Raw genomic sequence first — 22,290 nt, forward strand, 5'->3', positions numbered from 1 at the left:
TGCCAAGGTCCTGAGCTTAGTGCAGTGAGTGCTCAGGAAGGAGAGAGGAGGAGACATTGTGTGGTTTCTGGTCTTGCCTGTGATAAGCTTAAGGAGCAGGTCTGGAAGCCCAGATATCTGCTGTATGAGAGACCAGTCACAGCTGCAATCAGCTCTGTGATAAGGACTGTACAGATAAGCAGAAGCCAGGACTCAGGAGTCACTGCACCGTCTGTGTATCTGCATTATCATACTGGAAAGTAACTGTGCTTGCTGCATTGAAAGAGAAACTCTGCTGAATCATCTGTCTGGATTTATCTGAAGTTGTTTGCAAGAAGTAGAGTTTACCAGTAGCCTATTATCTGTCTCTGTTTTCTGGACTATCGGGTGCACAACATATCATCACACCAGGAAACAGAAGTTAATACAGTGCACCCTGGCGTCACAAACTACATTTTCTTTTACTTTTATTCCTGCCTTAGTGAAGTGGTAATACCTACACACATGTGTTATCTATGGCAGAGTAGTGCATCACTGGCATTACAGATGTAGCAGATCACTGTGTACGAGGCGTACGGGGCAGAGTCATGCATGTACGAGGTGTACGGAGCAGAGCCGTGCGTGCACAAGGTGTACGGAGCGGAGCCGCGTGTGTATAAGGTTTACGGAGCAGAGCCTTTTACAGAGCGGGGCATTGTGTGTAAGAGGTGAGCGGAGCCGCGAGTGTATGAGGTGTATGGAGCGGAGCCATGAGTATACGAAGTGGAGTAGTGTGTGTACGGAGCCGTGTGTGTATGATGTATACGGAGGACAGCCGCATGTGTACGGAGCAGAGCCGTGAGTCTACGACATGTACGGCGCGGAGCTGCATGTTTACGATGTGTACGAAGTGTAGAAGAACTGACACTGGACACTCGGTAAAACTGTGCTTGGAGGTTTCTTGTTTCTCGCACAGATATTGATAACATAAGATGGAGTCAGACGAACCCTCCTACAAAACCTGATAACATAGTCATTACTACAGGACTGGATGAGAAAGGGATTTATTGTACAAGAAACGCTGGGGCCACAATGAGAGAATCCGGGCCCCGTGGCTGGATACTCCGGGCCCCCAGCGTGTTAGGACCACACGGGATCTTTGTTCCTGGAGCTTCTCTACTTGGTATAATGAGACTCTGATCTTGTTCATAGGCCACGGCCTCACTATCAGTATTTGGTCAGTATTCGGTCAGTAGTTTTTCTCAGGAGTGGGAGCCAAAACCAGATGAGGAACAATCAGAGAAAAGGTATAAGAGGAACAATCAGAGAAAAGGTATAAAATAAACAACTGCACCAATTCTGAATTTATCACCCACTCCTGACCTTTTCGCTGTAGCCCTAATATTTCTGTACAGGGGTCTCTGTAGAGATAATCTTTCCCCAGCATTGTGGATTGGGAGAAGGGATTGGGACATTTTATTGTAATTTCCCTCTGGAAAAACCTATAATAAAAAATAACTGATAAAAAAGTGTTTTGTTTTCCCACCATGTTGTCTGTAGGAGGTAAAGAGCCGACACTGAAGATGCTTTATCTCCATAAGTCTACAAAAGGCCACAGCCCCACTATCAGTATTCGGTCAGTATTTTTTCTCAGGAGTGGGTGATAAATGCAGAATTGGTGACTTGTTTCTATTATACCTTTTCTCTGATTGCTCCTCACCTGGTTTTGGCTCTCACTCCTGAGAAAAAATACTGACCGAATGCTGACCAAATACCGATAGCAGGGCAGTGGCCAAAGGGGGAGGATTGGCAACTCCGAATGTCCTTGTCTATTTTGGGATTAGGTGGTAGGAAAAGGGGCAGGTGGACATTTTGGGTTTTGTTTTGAGAGGGTGGGGGAAAGAGATGCAATATCTGTCCATATATTGTAAATATTAGTGATGAGCAAGCGTACTCGCCACTGCTCGATACTTGATCAAGCATCGGGGTACTCGGGTGTGCTTGTTACTCGTTCGAGTATAAAACCTGATGATGCAATGCGGCAGGCCAATCAGAGTAATGCCAGTAGAAAACATGGCTACGACATTACTGTGTATGACAGGCCATCCCTGCGTGTTTATTGGCTATCTAACACCCGCAAAACATGGGGCGGGGACTCGAGCACCTCAAATATTTGATTGAAAACCCGAGCACCACGATGATCTATTAAGTATCGAGCAGTGGTAAGCATGCTTGCTCATCATTAGTAAATATATGAATACAGAAGTATTTGGACAGTGACTGAATCTTTGTGATTGCAGCTCTGCAGGCCACTAATCTTGATTTAAAATGAAACAACTGGGATGCAATTTAAGTGTAGACTTTTAGATTGAATTAAAAAAGGGGCTGAACAAAAATATCCTGTGAAACGTTTTGGAATTGCAACCATTTATCTATAAAGCCTCCTTATTTCAGGGGCTCAAAAGTAATGGACAAATAAAAGAGGTTGCCCACTACGTTTTCACTGATAACCCATCCTTAGGATAGGTCATTGATGTCTGATGAGTCGGGGTCAGACACCCGGCCCCCTGCCCATCAGCTGTTATGGTTGTTGGCCAGAAGTACTCACTTGCGGAGCTAGCTGTCTTCTGGTAGTGGCCGCGACAGGGTACAATACATCCGCCTCATATTGTCTAATCTAGCCTTTGTATTTCTAAGGCTCACTAATGGTTTGCACCTTGTATTGAACGCTCTCTGTATTTTCTCTCATGAAGTCTTCTCTTTTATGTTAGTCCTAGACACTGAAAAACACCTACTTCCTGGAGTGTTCTTCATTTAGGTTGATATTATAAACAGGCTTTTCTTCACCATGGAAAGGATTCTGTGATCATCCACCACTGTTTTCTTCAGTGGACGTTCACAACTTTTTGAGTTCCCAAGCTCACCAGTGAACTTTTTTTTGCAGAATGTATCAGTTGATTTGGCCACTCCTAACATTTTTGCTATCTCTTTGGTGGACTTATGTGCCGTGCAATGTTTCACACGCACACATAGGCTTATACATGCGATCCGAATCCAGAATGCTGCTTTTTTTTTTCAGTCCGATTGCGATCCGATCAGGGCTGGAAAAGAAATGCCACTGAGCACACTATCATATGAATAAATTTATACGAGTGCAATCCAATTTTTTATCCCATTGCAGTAGTCTGATTTAATTGCAAGTGAGAGCGAGCCCTTAGAAATATACTTACTTAGAAAATTGGTGAAGTGTTCAATACTCATTTGGATATTGGTTTTTGGATTAAAGATTAGTATCTGAATATAATTTTAATTCTAATATACTGTATCCAATGTTTAAACAGCAGAAAAAAGGAAAAACATTTTTCATACTAATTAAATCTGCCTTGATAGTGTAAAGTGGAGATGTGTGCAACGACTCAGTGCCACTTGTGTGGTGGAAGGGGGGTGAACTATTCTTAATTATGCCAGACTTACTATTCCTGTGTTCAGTAAGTCAAGGAACATGAGCCATTGTTTCATGTGAAACTGTCCTGTGCCCATTTTTGTATGCTAATTTGTGGAATGTCTGCTGATTACGTATTGCATTAGTCTCCTGTGGTGTACTAGTCTGCAACATCTGAAGGATAATTAGGCAATCTAATTGAATAATCAAAAATAGGAGTTGAGGGTTATAAAAAGGGGTCTGCTCCTGTGACCAGTGTGATTCCACAGGACTTCAGCCAGTGGATTTCAGAACTGCTCAACACGGAGCCCACAAATTTGTTTTGATAACCCAGGTTGTGACAATTCGGTCACCTGGCTACATATTTCGCGGTGCTCGGTCAGCTTCCTATGCTAGTGTAGCACCCTGAGGATTCGGCTGCTACAGGGGTATTGCACCTCAACCCAGAGGTGTGATATTCCACTCCCGGGTAAGGATGGAGTGTGGAACTGAGCTCGGTAGGCTGCATGCACTACACACATCCCATTTCCGAGGAACAGGCCGACGGTACTCCCACTTAGAAATGTGCAGGTACGACCGAGTCTGTTCCTGGCTGGAGTGGGAGGGGGGTGGTACATCCCAAGTAGTGTAGGGGCAGATAGGGGGAGCAGCCTGGGTAAAGATAGGAGCTCATTGGGTGCTGGTCACCTGAGCTCACACATAGAGGGTGTATATAAGGTGGGCACCATCAGAGAACAGGGTCAGTCTGTCAGAGTCAGTAAGAAGCAGAGGTCCAGATGAGCCTGCAGAGAGAGAGTGGAGCAGAGAAGGAAAGACCCAGAGAGGGAAAAAGAAAGGACTCTGAGAACCCAAATTCAATCCCCGGGTGAAGAGTCGGCAATAGGGTACCGGATCCCAAACTGGTGGGGGCAAAAACACACCCTAGCCAGAGACCGGAGGCCGTGGGCAGCGTCTGCCACGGCCACCCACCACATCCACCCCGAAGGCATACCACGTGGAGGGTCAGGGAACCCAAGGCCAAGGGTCTCCCAACAGAAGGCCCGAGGGAGCTGGACCTGGGTGGATCAATAGTGGGGACGGCCAGAGAAAGGACAGAAGGAGAGCTCAGGGTCACGCTCCGGACTCGCTTGGGGGTTGGCTGGATCCAGGACCTGGTGGATGCAGCACGGCTCGGGAGGTCACTTGAAGCTGGAGTGACCGGAACATCAGCAGTGAGTAAATACCCTAAACTGCACAACCCGACTCTGTCTTCATTTTACATCTACGCTGCACCACCACAACCCCCATCCTCTGCACCTGACCCCCTGAGGCTATACCCCACCCGTTGGGGGTTATACCACCAAAAGCTGCACCTACACCATCAGCCTCAGCGGACCCTGCTGCAGCGGCGGCCATAGTGACCGCAATACAACGGGTGGCGTAGTCGACAATAAAGAACTTAATAACATCTGTAGGACTGCCACATACAACTGAGTTTGACACCCTGGGCACGGACCGGGTCACAGCCACTCGGAAGACTACAACTCCCATCTGATCCGGCTCCGGATATTCCCCCTAAAGAATATGGCCCAGGGGGCGCGTCACTAGCTGCTATCTCCTTTCTGCGGGTGCCTGTCAAAATCTAGGTACTGCTGTTTGGGGTAGTTGGCCCTGAATGTCCCAAAGTCGCAGAGGTTCTAATTCCCAGCAAGCCAGTGGGTATGTTATATATGCTGTTAACTGTCGGTGAACAATAAAGTCTTACCAGAGTGTGGTACCCTCACCCTGCATTGTCTGAGTATTGTTATGTCCACAGGAAACGTGAACGGCAATCAATAGGATGAGCTCCGGCCCGTGCGGTGTTGTTAAAGACAGCCAGGTGAGCACATAACACTGCTGCATGGACATACACACAACACTGCAGCATGGATAGTGCATGCATACCCAGCTTTGCTATATATGCACGTTTATATACACACAGCTCTGCTACATATGCACAGTTGCATACACATACACTTTATATACATTTTCCCATTTTTCAGTTCCATCCAGGTCATGTGATTGATTATATGATCTGAAAGGTCCTTGAGCTAGTCGGGTAGATGGTTCTTTAGCTGCTCACTCAGGATGTGCAGCCTCTGTGCAGGTACTAGTACCTTCCTTTCCTGCACCAATCATATAAATGTGGGGCTGGAGGAGAGTAAGCAGTTCTCTCAGTGATCAGGAAGGACACTGTCTATAAGATGCACTCACTTATTAGCAAGATTTTTTTCTTGCTTAAAAGTGTGTTTTATAGTCCAAAAAAACCAAACATTTTTAAAGTAATTTCCCTTTCTCATTTAATTATGATTGTCTGTTATATGTTTTTGTACAATTTGTCAACAACATATATAGTTTCTCCGCCGACTGAGTTATTTTTGATGGTCAACAAAATACGATTTTCCAGTAATTCTTTTTCACACTTAGTATGATAATGGCTTCTCTCTGTGTGGAATTTTTGATTTCTAAAGGGGTTTTCCAGTACTTGAACAATCTCTTCTCATTCCTCATGCTTGGTCCTGTTAAAAGAAAGACAATTATACAAACTTCCCATGCTTGTGCTGTTCCAGTGATGTGAGCACTTGCGTTTTTGAGGCTCATGTGACGTTGTTACGTCATGTGAGCCCTGCGGCCAGTCAGCATTGACGTCACTGTCCCCACTTTCGGACACATCGAACAATTAAAGGAAGTCAGAAAGCAGCAGCTCTGGCTTTCTGTTGATGTTTAATACATCTGAAGGCGGGGACAGTGAAGCCGATTGAAGCTGATTGTGAAGGAACACGCATGTCATGTAACAACTTCACATGAGTCCTGGAAACACGAGTGCAGATACCACTGGAACGGTGCCGGCACGGAAGGGGAGTATGAATGTTTTTAATTTAACAAGGCCAAACATGAGGAATGACAAGGGATTGCCCTATAAGTGGACAATACAATTTTCAGTTAAAACATTTCCAACATTCTGAACATGAAAAAGGCTTCTTCCCTGTGTGACTTCTCTAAAGTTTATTAAGAGTTGTATTCCATGTAAAACATATCCCACATTAAGACCATGAAAATGACTTCTCCCCTGTGTGAGTTCTCTGATGTGTAACAAGAGTTGATTTATCTACAAAACATTTTCCACATTCTGAACAGAAAAAAGGCTTCTCCCCTGTGTGGGTTCTCTGGTGTCTATCAAGAAGCGTTTTAAAGTTAAAACATTTTCCACATTCTGAACAGGAAAAAGGCTTCTCTCCTTTGTGGGTTCTTCGGTGGATATCAAGATGTGCTTTCCGGGTAAAACATTTTCCACAGTTCGAACAGGAAAAAGGTTTCTCTCCTGTGTGGGTTCTCTTGTGGCGATCAAGATGCCCTTTACAGTTAAAACATTTTTCACACTGTGAACAGGAAAAAGGCTTCTCCCCTGTGTGGGTTCTCTGGTGGTCACCCAAAGCTGATTTCTGGTTAAAACATTTCCCACATTCTGAACATGAAAAAGGCTTTTTCCCTGTGTGAGATCTCTGGTGTATAGCAAGAGTCCGTTTCTGTTTAAAATATTTCCCACATTCTGAACAGAAAAAAGGCTTTTCCCCTGTGTGAGTTCTCTGGTGCATAACCAAAGCTGATTTCTGGTTAAAACATTTCCTACATTCTGAACAGCAAAAAGGCGTCTCCTCTGTGTGAGTTCTCTGGTGCTTAACCAAAGCTGATTTACGGTTAAAACATTTCCCACATTCTGAACATGAAAAAGGCTTTTCCCCTGTGTGAGTTCTCTGGTGGTCAACCAAAGTTGATTTCTGGTTAAAACATTTCCCACATTCTGAACATGAAAAAGGCTTCTCCCCTGTGTGAGTTCTTTGGTGTATAACAAGATCCCATTTCTGGTTAAAACATTTCCCACATTCTGAACAGGAAAAAGGTTTCTCCATTGTGTGACTTCTCTGATGCTGAACCAAATTTGATTTCCATGTAAAATATTTCCCACATTCTGAACATGAAAATGGCTTCTCCCCTGTGTGACTTCTCTGGTGTCTAGCAAGACCTGATTTCTGGTTAAAACATTTTCCACACATGGAGCAAGAAAATCTTTTCTTCACTGTGTGAATTTTTGGATGTTTAAGAACAGAGTTTTCGAGGAGAAAACTATTTCCATATTCGGTTTGTGAAAATGGTTTCTTTGCTTTAGGAGCAGCTCGATTTTTAATGCTTATTTCGTGACTTGGATTTTCCTTAGTGTTCGGTAATGAATCAGAAGACAGGACCTGTTTCAAAGTATCAGATGATTGATCTTTGCTGTGAAGGGATGATGGTGTATCTGGAGTAATGGCATTCACTTCAATTGTATTCTGTGGTATCTCAAGCTCATCTAATTTAAAAATTGAAGACGTCAGCTGTTCCTCTGATCTCCGAGTACAGTCATCTGCCAAGAATAAAACCAATTATTATTTTTAAATAAAGTATTCCTGAATTTTATATTTTCTAACATTTGTACTTGAACCAGCTGTAGAAATGGCAAGTTATGTGAAAATATTGAATTATTCACCAAGTTGATGACCGTTCAATGTCTAATAGAAAACCTCATAGCATGAACCAGTGGAACATGGTGTTAAATTTGTTTGTTCATTCTGCCTCCCAAACATGGAACAAAAAGCCACCAAACAATATTATGTAGGCCAAAATAATACCAATAAAAACTTATAAGCATCTCACAAAAAACAAGTCCCCACTCAGGTCCATCATCTATCAATGGAAAAACAGTTTCCTCATTATTAGTGGAGTATAGCAAGGGCATTTCAGACTATAAAATATAACTTTTAATAGATAAATTTAAAATATTTAGTATAAGACAATTATGACAGAGACAAAGTACACATACTCCCCAGGTCGGAGTAACAACTAAATAAGAGAGTAAAGCACATCACCTGAGTGGCGTACCGGACCCTGGTCAGAAAGGGCAATTTAATAAAGCCTAAATGACACATGGTCTCTGTGAAGCGTCCAACAAGTAAGTGGACAAAATCAAATAAAAATTTTCACCTGAGATTAGTGAAGACAGTTATGCTTTATCATGTTGAGACAGCTTAGCCTTCATGGTGCTACACAGTGGGGTCCCCTGATGACTCCGAAAGGAAGAAACGCGTCCGGACTATAGGGCAAGCACAGGGCTACTAGAGCAGTCTAGATGTGGACTGTCCTTGTTAGGGCAGGAGTAAAGGGGTACAGGGATAGTGCAGTCCATATAGGGTGTTAATAGGGGCAGAAAAATACGCCTCCCCTGGACTATTGCCTGTCTACCTGCTTCCCCTTCAGGAAACATCTCGTCCTTTTTACCCACTGTGACGTGAACTACTCCACATATTGGGTGAGGACGTTCCATTACTCTTATTCAATTTTCTAAATGTTATTCTGTATGGATGATAAACGTTTTCTATTGATGATGTCATTGCCATAATCTTACCGTATCTATTTTGAATGCATATGATAAACGTTTTTTCAATCATCCTAAGACGTTTATCCCGTGTTAATAGCAGGATCATCACATTGATACTATTTGATTTTTTGAGAAACATCTAATTTTGTCCACTTACTTGTTGGACGCTTCACAGAGACCCTGTGTCATTTAGGCTTTTTTAAAATGACCCTTTCTGACCAGGGTCCGGTACGCCACTCAGGTGACGTGCTTTACTCTCTTATTTAGTTGTTACTCCGACCTTAGGAGTATGTGTACTTTGTCTCTGTCATAATTGTCTTATACTAAATATTTAAAATGTATATATTAAAAGTTATATTTTATAGTCGGAAATGCCCTTGCTATACTCTCCTGATGACTGGGTATGAGATACATATTTGAATATAAATTATAATATTGCTACCTATGATTATTAGTGGCCCAAAGGCTCTTGAAAAGCAACATGGCTTACAGAAACCAGTCCAGCAATATCCACTGTCCCAAAGTCATATCTCCCCCTCACTTCTGAGCCTTGCAGTGTGCCCAAACCACATTTAGCATCCATGTATGTGGCATTACTATAGTGAGAAGAACCCACTTAATTTACGGTGTATGTCTCCTGGAGCACAATCTGGGCACTATGTGTTGGGTAATAAAATGGCATATTTGCAATTTTCACTCTCCAACATCCAGTGCGTGCTAATTTCAGGAAAGTGCCTGTGAAGTCAAAATAGTCACTTCTCTTCATTGAGGGCTATAATTTCCAAAATGGAGTCACTTTATGGGGAATTATACGGCTCTGGTTTTCTGCCATTTTGTCATATTAGGGCTTCTGCAAATTGTGTGTCCCATCTCCTCTGGGATCTGCTCCTGTAATGTCTGCTTCTTTCACCATGTGTGGCTTTATTCATTCTGCAGGCGGCGCTGGTAATAGAGGAGACGTCAGAACCAGAAGCTTTGGGCGGCGCTCTGGACAGAGCCTAGCCAGTAAGATTGGAGTGCCTTGGGCCATTTGTACCATCCAGTCTGGCAATATAGGTGTGTGTACTGTCCAGCTGGAGTAATCTACTCCCTACATCAGCCAACTGGAATGAACCACGCCCTACTAAAGCTTGAAGCAAATTGCTGGAAGCTGCCAGATACAGCCTTGTCCTCCTCTGGTTCAGTCCTCTGTGCTCAGTTCACGGCTTGTGTATTTGTTTCCTGGTGTATTTTCTCTGCCCTCCTTATTCTGATCTGGCTACCTGACTATTCTTCTTGCCATCTCACACCACAGAACAGCCGGTAACATTGTGGCCCAAGCATAGGGGTCTCTGTGTAAGTCAAGATCTATGTAGAGAGGTTAAAGGGTGATGGTCAAAACTAGGACTATAGACAATAACACATTTACTGAAATTATCAAACTCAACAGTCTTCATCAGTAATAAATGAGTAACTAGTGGTGAAACCTCTCTGGGGTAATTGGAGTATGGGGCTTGGTGGCTCTTGGTAATCTAAAATATTGTAAAGGCCAATATTTTCTATAAGAAGAGTTTCAAGAAAAAATATTAGACATCTAAATAGAACTTTTTATAATAGTACAGATCTGAGGTATCTTAAATTTAGATCTCGGGCATTTGGAAGAGGCAATGAAGACCTTTTTTTAAAGACTACCAGGGACTTGCAGACTAGTGAGGCCGGCCAATCCCACCACAAGTCATACAAAATGAAAAACTGTAAACAAATAGATATAGAATAAAAAAACATGTTACATCTCCAACAAGAATGTACACTGGGTACGGAAAGTATTCAGACCCCTTTAAATTTTTCACTCTTTGTTTCATTGCAACCATTTGGTATATTCTAAAAAGTTCATTTTTTTCTCACTAAAGTACACTCTGCTCCCCATCTTGACTGAAAAAAAAACAGAAATGTAGAAATGTTTGCAAATTTATTAAAAAAGAAAAATTGAAATATCATATGGTCATAAGTATTCAGACCCTTTGCTCAGTATTGAGTAGAAGCCCCCTTTTGTGCTAGTACAGCCATGAGTCTTGGGAATGACGCAACAAGTTTTTCACACCTGGATTTGGGGATCCTCTGCCATTCTTCCTTGCAGATCCTCTCCAGTTCCGTCAGGTTGGATGGTGAACGTTGGTGGACAGCCATTTTCAGGTCTCTCCAGAGATGCTCAATTGGGTTTAGGTCAGGGCTTTGTCTGGGCCAGTCAAGAATAGTCACAGAGTTGTTCTGAAGCCACTCCTTTGCTATTTTAGCTGTGTGCTTAGGGTCACTGTCTTGTTGGAAGGTGAACCTTCGGCCAAGTCTGAGGTCCAGAGCACTCTGGAAGAGGTTTTCATCCAGGACATCTCTGTACTTGGCCGCATTCATGTTTCCTTCAATTGCAACCAGTTGTTCTGTCCCTGCAGCTGAAAAACACCCCCATAGCATGATGCTGCCACCACCATCTTTCACTGTATGGATTGTATTGGGCAGGTGATGAGCAGTGCCTGGTTTTCTCCACACATACTGCTTAGAATTATCACCAAAAAGTTCTATTTTCGTCTCATCAGACCAGAGAATCTTATTTCTCATAGTCTAGGAGTCCTTCATGTGTTTTTGAGCAAACGCTATGCGGGCTTTCATATGTCTTGCCCCGAGGAGAGGCTTTCGTCGGGCCACTCTGCCATAAAGGCCCGACTGGTAGAGGGCTGCAGTGATAGTTGACTTTGTGGAACTTTCTCCCATCTCCCTACTGCATCTCTGGAGCTCAGCCACAGTGATCTTGGGGTTCTTCTTTACCTCTCTCACCAAGGCTCTTCTCCCACGATTGCTCAGTTTGGTTGGACGGCCAGGTCTAGGAAGACTTCTGGTGGTCCCAAACTTCTTCCATTTAAGGATTATGGAGGCCACTGTGCTCTTAGGAAACTTGAGTAATGCAGAAATTGTTTTGTAACCTTGGTCAGATCTGTGCCTTGCCACAATTCTGTCTTTGAGCTCCTTAGGCAGTTCCATTGAGCTCATGATTCTCATTTGGTCTGACATGCACTGTGAGCTGTGAGGTATTATATAGACTGGTATGTGCCTTTCCAAATCAAGTCCTATCAGTTTAATTAAACACATTTGGACTCCATTGAAGGAGTAGAACCATCTCAAGGAGGATCACAAGGAAATGGACAGCATGTGACTTAAATATGAGTGTCTGAGCAAAGGGTCTGAATACTTATGACCATGTGATATTTCAGCTTTTCTTTTTTAATAAATTTGCAAAAATTTCTACAGTTCTTTTTTTTCAGTCAAGATGAGGTACAGAGTGTACTTTAATGAGAAAAAAATGATTTTTAGAATTTACCAAATGGCTGCAATGAAACAAATAGTGAAAAATATAAAGGGGTCTGAATACTTTCCGTACCCACTGTATGTATTGGCAGAGAACTACAACATTAAACCGGAGTTGCACTCATTTATGGTGGACCATTGGAGTTACTATGAGTTCTGATCAGGAGAGTAGAGAAAGTATTAGTGCCCCCATTTCAGGAGAGATTGTACAGTAATCTGAATTCCTTAGGATTGAAAATATAATGCAATCTATGACGTGGAGTGAATCCATGAAACCAGGACTCAAGCCATGCCAACACATCTCCTGCAGGCGTGAATAAATGTATATTACAGCCAAGTTTGGTCAGAAAGACTGTACCTGGTCTTGAAGGGACCATATGAGCACATTTATCAGCACAGAGGGGAGAGAAGGTAGATTCATCCAATAAGATATCATGATTCTAGGAAGCCAACAGCATCATTACCCTCCGCTTTCTCTTACAGCCCCATCATAATATTTTTCTTCAGTGTGTCAGCACATTGTTTGTACGCTGTCATTTGGTTTTGTAGTTTGTAAGGTTCTAAGTTCTACAGAAAAGGACCTTCAATGCCCAAAGTCATTTGAACAGTTTTGGGTGGAGGAGAATGTTGTGGTCTAGCGGCAAAATGGTGATCACACGATTGTGATATGGCCGGACTACACCACCAATAAAGCAGCCACAGCAGGTGACTCAGACGAATCTGTGACTTCTCTGCATTTAGTGGTTACTACTCACCTGGGTAGTCATATGTGGGAATCTCCTCTTTACACCGCTCATCACCCCTCACATATGTCTCTGTAGTATTAATATGGGTCAGATCTTCACCCTGAAAGAAATATGGTCACAGAAATAAGGAGAAGTCACATCTATGATTAGCTCTAATCCTGCCGTCTCCACCGTTCTCATTACACAAGTATAAAACATATAATACTGGAAGATAAAACAAAACTGAACACAGTTGTCTAAATATCATAGGAGAGATCTCATGACACGTTTTCTCCATCTACCTGATGATCCTGAGGAACATTGGGATCTTCTTGTTTATAGTCCTGTGGAAGAAGAGGATGGGAACATCTTTCTGGTGTTGTCGACTTAATGGATAGACCTGTAGGAAACACATACAGGGATTGAATTCATGTTTTACATACACTAAATATACATGGCCTAAAATTATTTGTATTACCTGGTGATGTGAGGGGCTGGAGAACCTCCATCATGACGTCCTTGTACACATCTTTGTGTCCTTCTAAATACTCCCACTCCTCCATGGAGAAATAGACAGCGACATCCTGACACCTTATAGGAACCTGACATAAACAATGATACCATCATCCCACTGATTCCTTCACAGCGTTACTTAATAATGTCCTAGCATTCCCAGCAGTGTCACCTCTCCAGTCAGCAGCTCAATCATCTTGTAGGTGAGTTCTAGGATCTTCTGGTCATTGATGTCCTCATGTATCAGGGGGTGAGGTGGAGGCCCTGTGATTGGGCTCAGAGGTCTTCCCCATCCCTCAGACACAGGGTCCCAACAGCGCTCACTAGAGGTCTTCTTCACTACTGTGTAATCCTGGTTATGGAGAGACACATTAATTAATCTCACTACAGACATTTCCAGAGTCCTCATCTCTCTAGTTCTGTCCATACGTTATCCCCATAGATAAGAATGATGTAATGTGACATAATTCGAATATCTCACCTCTCCAGTAAGCCGGAAGAGGATCTCTAGGGTGAGGTGTAATATTTTTCCTGCCATTTTGTCTCTGTCCACATCCATCTTTTATGGGTAAATCAGAAAATTCTCTTACATAGAAGATCTTCACTGAGAGGATCCGATATTGTAGGGATATGAATGAGAAGAAGATGAGCCTATGTAACATCATAAATATCCTGTGTAATAATACAATTACTGAAGATAATGAGGGAAACATATGAGATTTATTATTTTATAGTATTTAGTTTTCTTCTTAACATCTACTAATAAAAACTATATATTTTAGGCCACAGACAACAAGCAGTTTCTTCCTTGGAGTCGGCAGCTGAACACGTTTCTCAAAGACTCATCTTACATAAAGCTAATTCTTGTCTCTTTTACCGACACTGGAATCGGCATTAGCAATACTGCAGGAGATATTAATTACACGTGACATGAGAAATAACTACTTCATGATGAGGACGACATCTTCATCTTCTACTACGGCTCTAGAAACATATTTGGCCAGAGTCTGTCACTGACTACATCACCACCGGCCGTCTATATGAATGTTTCCTGTCTTCTCCGGACCGTAATCTTCTATCACGTTAAATCTCACGTCTGATTCACACACAGAAGTTTGAGGCTTTTTTGTTTGCACAAACACCGCGAACAAAATTAATTTGATACCAAAGTCTCCTTGTACAGTGTTTTATGGGGTTTATATCTGGCCTTAGGCTTTCCTATATTACAAGAAATACACCAGAAAAAAAACAAACTGGCACCAACAATTATTGTAATAAGAAAAAACATGCAAAAAGCACAATACAAGTTTTATTATTTTTTAACACATTAAACATTTGTTTAAAAAAAACAAAACTCTTTTGGGCACCAGAACATAGATGTACACCGCAGGGATGGCACAGGTGCGGCTGCAACAAAAACCATTGAAGTTTAACTGCTTGCTACTGTCAAAAGCAAACATGGCATCTAAGAATGTTTGACAGAGTTCGACTGAATGCCCCTCCTCACCCAAGTACTCGATAGTATGGGGCTGCCTATTTTCTCTGATACTTATACAGTAGTGTTCAAAATAATAGCAGTGTTTTCAAAAACATGAGTTAAGCACAAAATCTTTCTACTAGCTTTTACTTCCATGCATTGGGAACATTGCACACTGTTTTCTAATTCAAAACATGAAGAGAAATGTATATAAGTTTTAACTACTTTACAGAAAATAACAAAAAAAGAACATTGGGCTGTTCTAAAAAAAAATAGCAGTGTCTGTGTTTCGCTCATGCCCAGACTGATTGACGTGAGCGTGGTTTGTGGTCCCACTGGGCCACGAACCGAGGAGTGCCTGGAAGTTCGTAACTAAGGGTCTCGTCCAATCCGACCCCGGACGCACGGCGGCTCAAACAACTCCCCGATCCGAGGAGGGACGAGGGAGGTGACCCAGGTGCCACACCAGGGCAGACCTCGGTCACAGAGCTGTTGACCCACACCGGGGTTTGCAGGAACGGGCAGGTTCAGCTGGTATACAGACATGCAGGTATGGGGAGCAGAGCAGAGCCACAGGTGCGGATGGGAAGCGGAGCAGAGTAGAGCCACAGGTGCGGACGGGAAGCGGAGCAGAGCAGGGTAGGCGGGAATGCGGCAGAGCGCAGCCAGGCAAGACAGTGCTCTGTTCACATGGAACAGACAAAGTCAGGAAAGCCTGTACCTGTGTCTTGCGTACTCTGATTAAAAAGTTGATTGGAGAGGGTAAAACTTATAAAGAAGTGCAGACAATGATAGGCTGTTCAGCTATAATGATCTCTAATGCTTTAAAATGGAAAGTAAAACCAGAGAGAGGTGGAAGAAAACGGAAGACTACCATTCGAATGGATCAAACAATAGCCAGAATGGCAAAGGCTCAGCCAATGATCAGCTCCAGCTCCAGGATGATCAAAGACAGTCTCAAGTTTCCTGTGAGTACTGCGACAGTTAGAAGACGCCTGTGTGAAGCTAATCTCTTAGCAAGAAGTCAACGCAAAGTCCCACTGTTAAAAAAAGAAAAAAAGACATGAACTCAAGCAAATACAATTTGCAAAAATTACTTTGTGCCTCAAAATAATACGAAAAAAATCTGCAACTCGTCCCGCAAACAATAAGCCCTCATACAGCGCTGTTTGCCAAAAAATAAAAAAGTTACAGTGCTTATTATATTCAGATAAAAAAACTACATTTTTACCGTGTGATAGCAGCAAAACCTAAAAAAGCACAATATAAATTTGGTATCGCTGTAATCGCACCGACCCGAACAATAAATCCACCTTATCACATATACCACACAGTGAACCGTGCAAAAATAAAAATAAGAACTATTCTTGTACTGTTCATTCTACCTCCCAAAAATTGGAATAAGGCTCTGCTCACATCTATCCTGCACACTCCGCTGAGCACTTAAGTCGGGGTTTCCTTGTAAATTCCCCCAAACCGCGATTCAGATAAAAACACTGACGGAACCACTCACTTATGAGGCAGATGGAGTCACTTTAGACTGGTCTGTGTTCCGGCGGCGTCCCACCATTTTAGGGGTCTTTTTAGAGCACAAGTGTGGACGACTATAGATCTGTGCACACCTAAAAAGATGGATGCCACCGGAGTAGATGCCAAACGGACTCCAAAGTGTCTCCATTTGCCTCATTATGGTGGGTGGTTCCGTCGGGGGTGTCGTCTGAATTGCATTTTTGTGGGATTTACACAGAAACCCCAAGGTAAGTGCTCAGCGTAAAACAAAAGAATGTGATCCCAGCTTTATTCTGGAAGCAATCTAAAAATATTATGTACCCCAAATTGTTACCAATAAAACCCTAATTTATCCCACACAAAACCCGCCCCCCCCTCAGGTCCGTCATCTATCACTGGAAATATAGGGGTTTCCTACGTTATTGGCAGAACAAACCCCTCAACTGACCTATCCATCAAAGTTAAGGATTGCCCGCTCTCCCCAGTAACACAAGCTTGCTGCCTCGGTGTAACCCTGGACACTGATCTCTCCTTCAAACCACATATCCAAGCCCTCTCCACTTCCAGCCGACTCCAACTCAGAAATATCTCCCGGATCCGCACATTCCTCAGCAAAGACTCTGAAAAAACACTAGTGCAAGCCCTCATCATCTCCAGCCTCGACAACTGCAACCTTCTGCTCTTGCACCCCTAACACTCTCGCACCCCTCCAATCTATCCTAAACTCTGCTGCCCGACTAATCCACCTGTCCCCCCGTTATTCCCCGGCCTCTCCACTCTGTCAATCCCTTCACTGGCTCCCCATTGCCCAGACTCAATTTAAGACCCTAACCTTGGCATACAAAGCCACCCACAGCCTGTCTCCTCCATACATCTGTGACCTAGTCTGCCGGTACTTACCTGTACGCCACCTCTGATTCTCACAAGATCTCCTTCTCTACTCCCCTCTTATCTCTTCTTCCCACAATCGCATACAAGACTTCTCCTTTGCATCCCCTCTATTCTGGAACTCTCTACACCAACATATCAGACTCTCGCCTACCGCTGAAACCAGGGCTGTGGAGTGTGAGTCGGTGCTCATTTTGGTGGAGTCGGAGTCGGTATAAAATGGACCAACTCCGACTCCTAAAATATATAATAAATTGGGAACAGTAGTTCAATGCAGAATGTGCTGAATATTTTTTCATAGGAATTTGGGAAAGTTATGAAATGTCCTATAAAATGGCTGTTCTATTCCTTATCTAAGGCTACATTCACACAGCGTTTTTTGCTGCATTTTTTGAGGATACATTTTTCAGCTGCAAAAGCAGATCAGCTGTATGAAAAAACGCATCACCTGAAAGTTTTTGAGCTCATAGATAATGTTTTCAATAGCAAAAGCAGATTAGAAAAACGCCGCACAAACTGACATGCTCATTCTTTGTGAGGATCCGGTTTTGAGCCCAAAAACGGATCCTCACAAAACGATGTGTCTGAATGTCATATCTTGAAACCCATTGACTTTGCTGGGACGCCCAGAGTCACTGCATTTTACTGCAAAAAACGAATCCGCAAAAACGCTGTGTGTGAATCATGGCCGTTGCCAGCGAGGGGCAGGGAAGGGGGGCAGCCCCAAAGCAGGGGCACACACCTATCAAAACTCACTTGTATGCTGCAGTGCTCCCGTCCTGCACCGGCTCCAGACTGCAGGGGGCAATCTCCCCTCCTCTGTCCTGTCTTCTGCCGTCTTCACCAGAGAGAGGAGGGGGAGGGGTGCCTGCCCTGCACAGGATCCGATTCCTGGGCCCCGAGCTGCATAAAGTGAGAAAGTGAAAGTACTACTGCTCATCTCTGTCACAGGAAGGTAACTAATGCTAATATTGTAGGTGATTATTATGTGCTCTCTGTACAATGTGTGAACTATATGTGCGATATGTGCAATGTACTATTTGCTGTCTGTAGCTATCATCTGTCCATCACACTCTATCTATCCCTCCATGTATTCATCTATCTATCCATCCCTCTATCTATCCATTTCTCTATCCCTCCATCTATCCTTTCATTTATCCCTCTATCTATCCATCCCTCTATCTATATATCTATCCATCCTTTCATCTATCCCTCCAGCTATCCATCCATATGGCTATATATTTATCCATCCATCCATCCTTGTATCTATCCATCCATCCTTGTACCTATCCATCTATCTCTACATCTATCCATCCCTCTATTTACCTATCCATCCCTCTATCCCACTATCTATCTATCATCCCTCCATCTATCTATCTATCTATCCCTCTATGACTTTATCTATCTATCTATCTATGCATCCATTTATCCATGTCTGTCTATCCATATCTTATCTATACCAAATGAAGCTCTGACTGAGGTAGCAGTTAGGATGAGTGGCCTACAGGAGGACTGTCAGGCGCAAGAGGACTTGGGTCCTGACAGTGCTACTGCTGCCATATCTTCATCCTCATCAGATGAGTTTGACTTTGACAAGTATTTGGACGACATGGAGCAGGCAAAGCTTTGCCGCAAGGAAAAAGATTTCACTCTGTCTCCTATAGCAAGCAGATTGACCATATTTCAGAAAATGTTTCACTTGCTTTCAAAGAAATAGAAAAATGTAACCGTTCATCAAGTGCTCACTATGCATCTAGATAGGTGCCTTGGGGGGTCTAGTTTCCAAAATGGGGTCACTTGTGGGGGAGCTCCAATGTTTGGACACACAGGGACTCTCCAAATGCAACATGGTATCCGCTAACAAATTGAATGGAAAATCGGCTCAAATTGTTAGCGGACACCACGTTGCGTTTGGAGAGCCCCTCTGTGCCCAAACTTTGGAGCTCCCCCACAAGTGACCCCATTTTGGAAACTATACCCCCCAAGGCACCTTTCTAGATGCATAGTGAGCACTTGGAACCCCCAGGTGCTTCACAAATTGATTCGTAAAAATGAAAAAGTGAAAAAAAAAACACTTTTTCATTTTTATGAATCAATTTGTGAAGCACCTGGGGTTCCAAGTGCTCACTATGCATCTAGATAGGTGCCTTGGAGGGTCTAGTTTCCAAAATGGGGTCACTTGTGGGGGAGCTCCACAGTTTGGGCACACAGGGGCTCTCCAAACGCAACATGGCGTCCGCTAACAATTTGAGCCGATTTTCCATTCAATTTGTTAGCGGACACCATGTCGCGTTTGGAGAGCCCGTGATGTGCCTAAACAATGGAGCTCCCCCACAAGTGTCCCCATTTTGGAAACTATACCCCTCAAGGATTTTATTAAGGTGTATAGTGAACATTTTGAACCCAGAGGTACTGCACAGAATTTGTTTACATTAGGTCATCATATTGAATAAGTTGTCATTATTCTTGAGCGCAAGTGCTCGCTACTTGAGTTTGCATCGGGTACTCAGGTATGCACCATGTACAGCGTGTGCTCGAGTCCCTGCTCCGCATGTTTCACGGTTATTAGACACCCAAAAAGAAACATGCGGGGATCGCTCGTGAATGGCAGGCAATCCCCGTAAAGTTTTTTTGGCCGCGAAGCATATGGGGCAGAGACTCGAGCATGTCACTCAAATACCCACGATACTCAATGCATACCAGAGCACCCGATGCAAACTCAAGTAGCGAGCACTTGCGCTCAACACTAGTCGCCATATCGTCATCTTTTTTTCTTACTTTTGAAAAAAATCCCAACCCCAGCCCTAACCCTAACCATAGCACAACCCTAGCCCCAGCACAACCCTAGCCCCAGCACAACCCTAGCCCCAGCACAACCCTAGCCCCAAACCCAGCCCTAACCCTAGCCCAATCCTAACTCAAGAGTTTATTTTTGACGCCGTTCCTTGTGCGGTATAAGTGATTAGACGACTTTATTCTTCAGGTCGGTGTGATTACAGCAATGTCAGAATCATATGGGGTTTTTATGACTGACAGCTGTCACACACTAAAAGACGCATTCCTTGTAAAATCTAGTTTTTGCATCGCCATATTTTGAGAGCTATAATTTTTCCAGATTTTGACAGACAGTCATGTTACGGCTCGTTTTTTGCGGGATGACTTGACGTTGTTATTGGTGCCATTTTCAGGCACGTGACATATTTTGATCGCTTTCTATTCCGTTTTTTGGGAGGCAGAATAAACAAAAACCAACAATTCAGGAATTGTTTTTTTTTTATTTTTTTTATTCTGTTCCGCGTGTGGTAAAATTGATGAGGTAGCTTTATTCTTCGGGTCAGTACATTTACAGCGGTACCACATTTGTATCATTTTTCTATGTTTTGTCGCTTATACACAATAAAAGCTATTTTATAGAAAAAAATATTTTTTAGCATCGCTTTATTCTGAGAGCTATAACTTTTTTATTTTTCAGCTGATGGAGCTGTATGGCGGCTTGTTTTTTTGCGGGACGAGATGACGTTTTCAGTGGTACCATTTTTATTTATATGCGTCTTTTTGATCGCGTGTTATTCCACTTTTTGTCTGGCGGTATGGTGATAAAGCATTGTTTTTTGCTTCGTTTTTTTTTACCGTGTTCACTGAAGGGGTTAACTAGTGGGACAGTTTTATAGGTCAGGTTGTTCCGGACGCGGCGATACCAAATATGTGTACTTTTATTGTTTTTTTTTTTTTATAATAAGATTTATTGATGGGTACATTATATTTTTATTTTTGGTGGATTATTTTTTTTATTTATTTTTTATATTTTTGCAATTTTTTTTTTTTCCACTTTCAGACAGTTTATACACTTTATTACTTTGTCCCACTCTGGGACTTTCACTTTTTTTTCTCTGATCGCCTGCATGGCACAGGAATGCAGCACCATCCCTATGCCATGCAGGCTGTCAGCGGTGCACAGTGTGAAGATTGTTTGGAGATGCACTGCGCATGTCCAAACAATCTTCCTGCTGTCTGGTGACCCGGATGTTGTCATGACGACATCGGGTCGTCATGGCAACACCCGGGAAGCCTTTGCAGACTGCGCTGGAAGCCGGAAGAGGAGGTGAGTATCGGCGATCACCTCCCCTTGCCCCCGCAATGCCGCGATCGGCTGCGATCGACTTCGATCGCAGCATCGCGGGGGTTAATGTGCTGGGAGCGGTGCAGGACCGCTCCCTGCACATAGTACCGGGTGTCAGCTGTGACAATCAGCTGACACCCGGCGGCGATCGCGCCCGCACAGCCTGTGTGCGCGCGCGATCGCCATGACGTACTAATACGGGTCTGGGTCTTAAGTCCCAGGGCACAGACGCGTATTAGTACGTCAGATGTTGTTAAGGGGTTAATGAAAGCCTGGACTGATAGGTAAGATGGCGGTGTTGCATGGTGGGAGGTGGTAAGCCATGTCAGCACGCCGCCAGGGATGTTACACTCCGCACTGCAGTAACTGCATTCTAGCCACTTCTATAAGGAACCATCTATGTTGGAGATGATTATTTGAGTACCTCATTTTAGCCTCCACTGTAGGCGGCTCACTAGTGAGTTGAGTAGAGCGGAGGTGATTTTTTTGAGGACCTGGCCGTAGCCTCCACTCTAGATGGTTCAGTACCAAGGTGACTACAGTGGAGTTGCTGGCGTGAGGTCCTCAAAAAATCAACTTCAAACTAAGATTGGGTGGAGATTTGCAGGGAGGGTGGTGACAGTAACGGAGCAGCCGACAGAATCATCATACTTGACATCACAAAAGTTGCATAAATTATAACAGCAGTGTTCTCCAATGCCCTTAGACATTCCTGTAACAATTTGTAACTTCTGTGTTGTACATTATGGTGACTGTTGGGGGCGCTCTTTTACGCCTCTTCCCGCGGAGCTCCGCACACGCTTCACAATGTCGGTGCTGAGGATGGGACTGTGGACTAATGGGAAGAGTCACATTGTGGCAAAACTGAACAATCAGGGGATTTTTTTTATA

General features: G+C 43.4%; 2 protein-coding genes across 2 annotated transcripts in view; one reads left to right on the forward strand and one right to left on the reverse strand.

Annotated features, from left to right (window-relative positions):
- LOC141182798 (gastrula zinc finger protein XlCGF66.1-like) overlaps positions 1-22,290 on the forward strand; it is a 362,704-nt gene that overhangs the window by 207,447 nt on the left and 132,967 nt on the right. The window lies entirely within an intron of this gene.
- Positions 5,760-22,290, reverse strand: part of LOC141182792 (uncharacterized) — a 100,524-nt gene continuing 83,993 nt past the window's right edge. The window contains exon 9 of the mRNA XM_073660903.1: positions 5,760-7,449. Coding sequence (XP_073517004.1) covers positions 6,463-7,449 — 987 coding nt within the window. The 3' untranslated portion in view covers positions 5,760-6,462. The remainder of the gene's footprint in view (positions 7,450-22,290) is intronic.

The sequence above is a fragment of the Phyllobates terribilis genome, unplaced genomic scaffold (assembly GCF_046119375.1).
Source record: "Phyllobates terribilis strain yellow unplaced genomic scaffold, ASM4611937v1 Scaffold_36__1_contigs__length_13169755, whole genome shotgun sequence".
NCBI lineage: Eukaryota > Metazoa > Chordata > Amphibia > Anura > Dendrobatidae > Phyllobates > Phyllobates terribilis.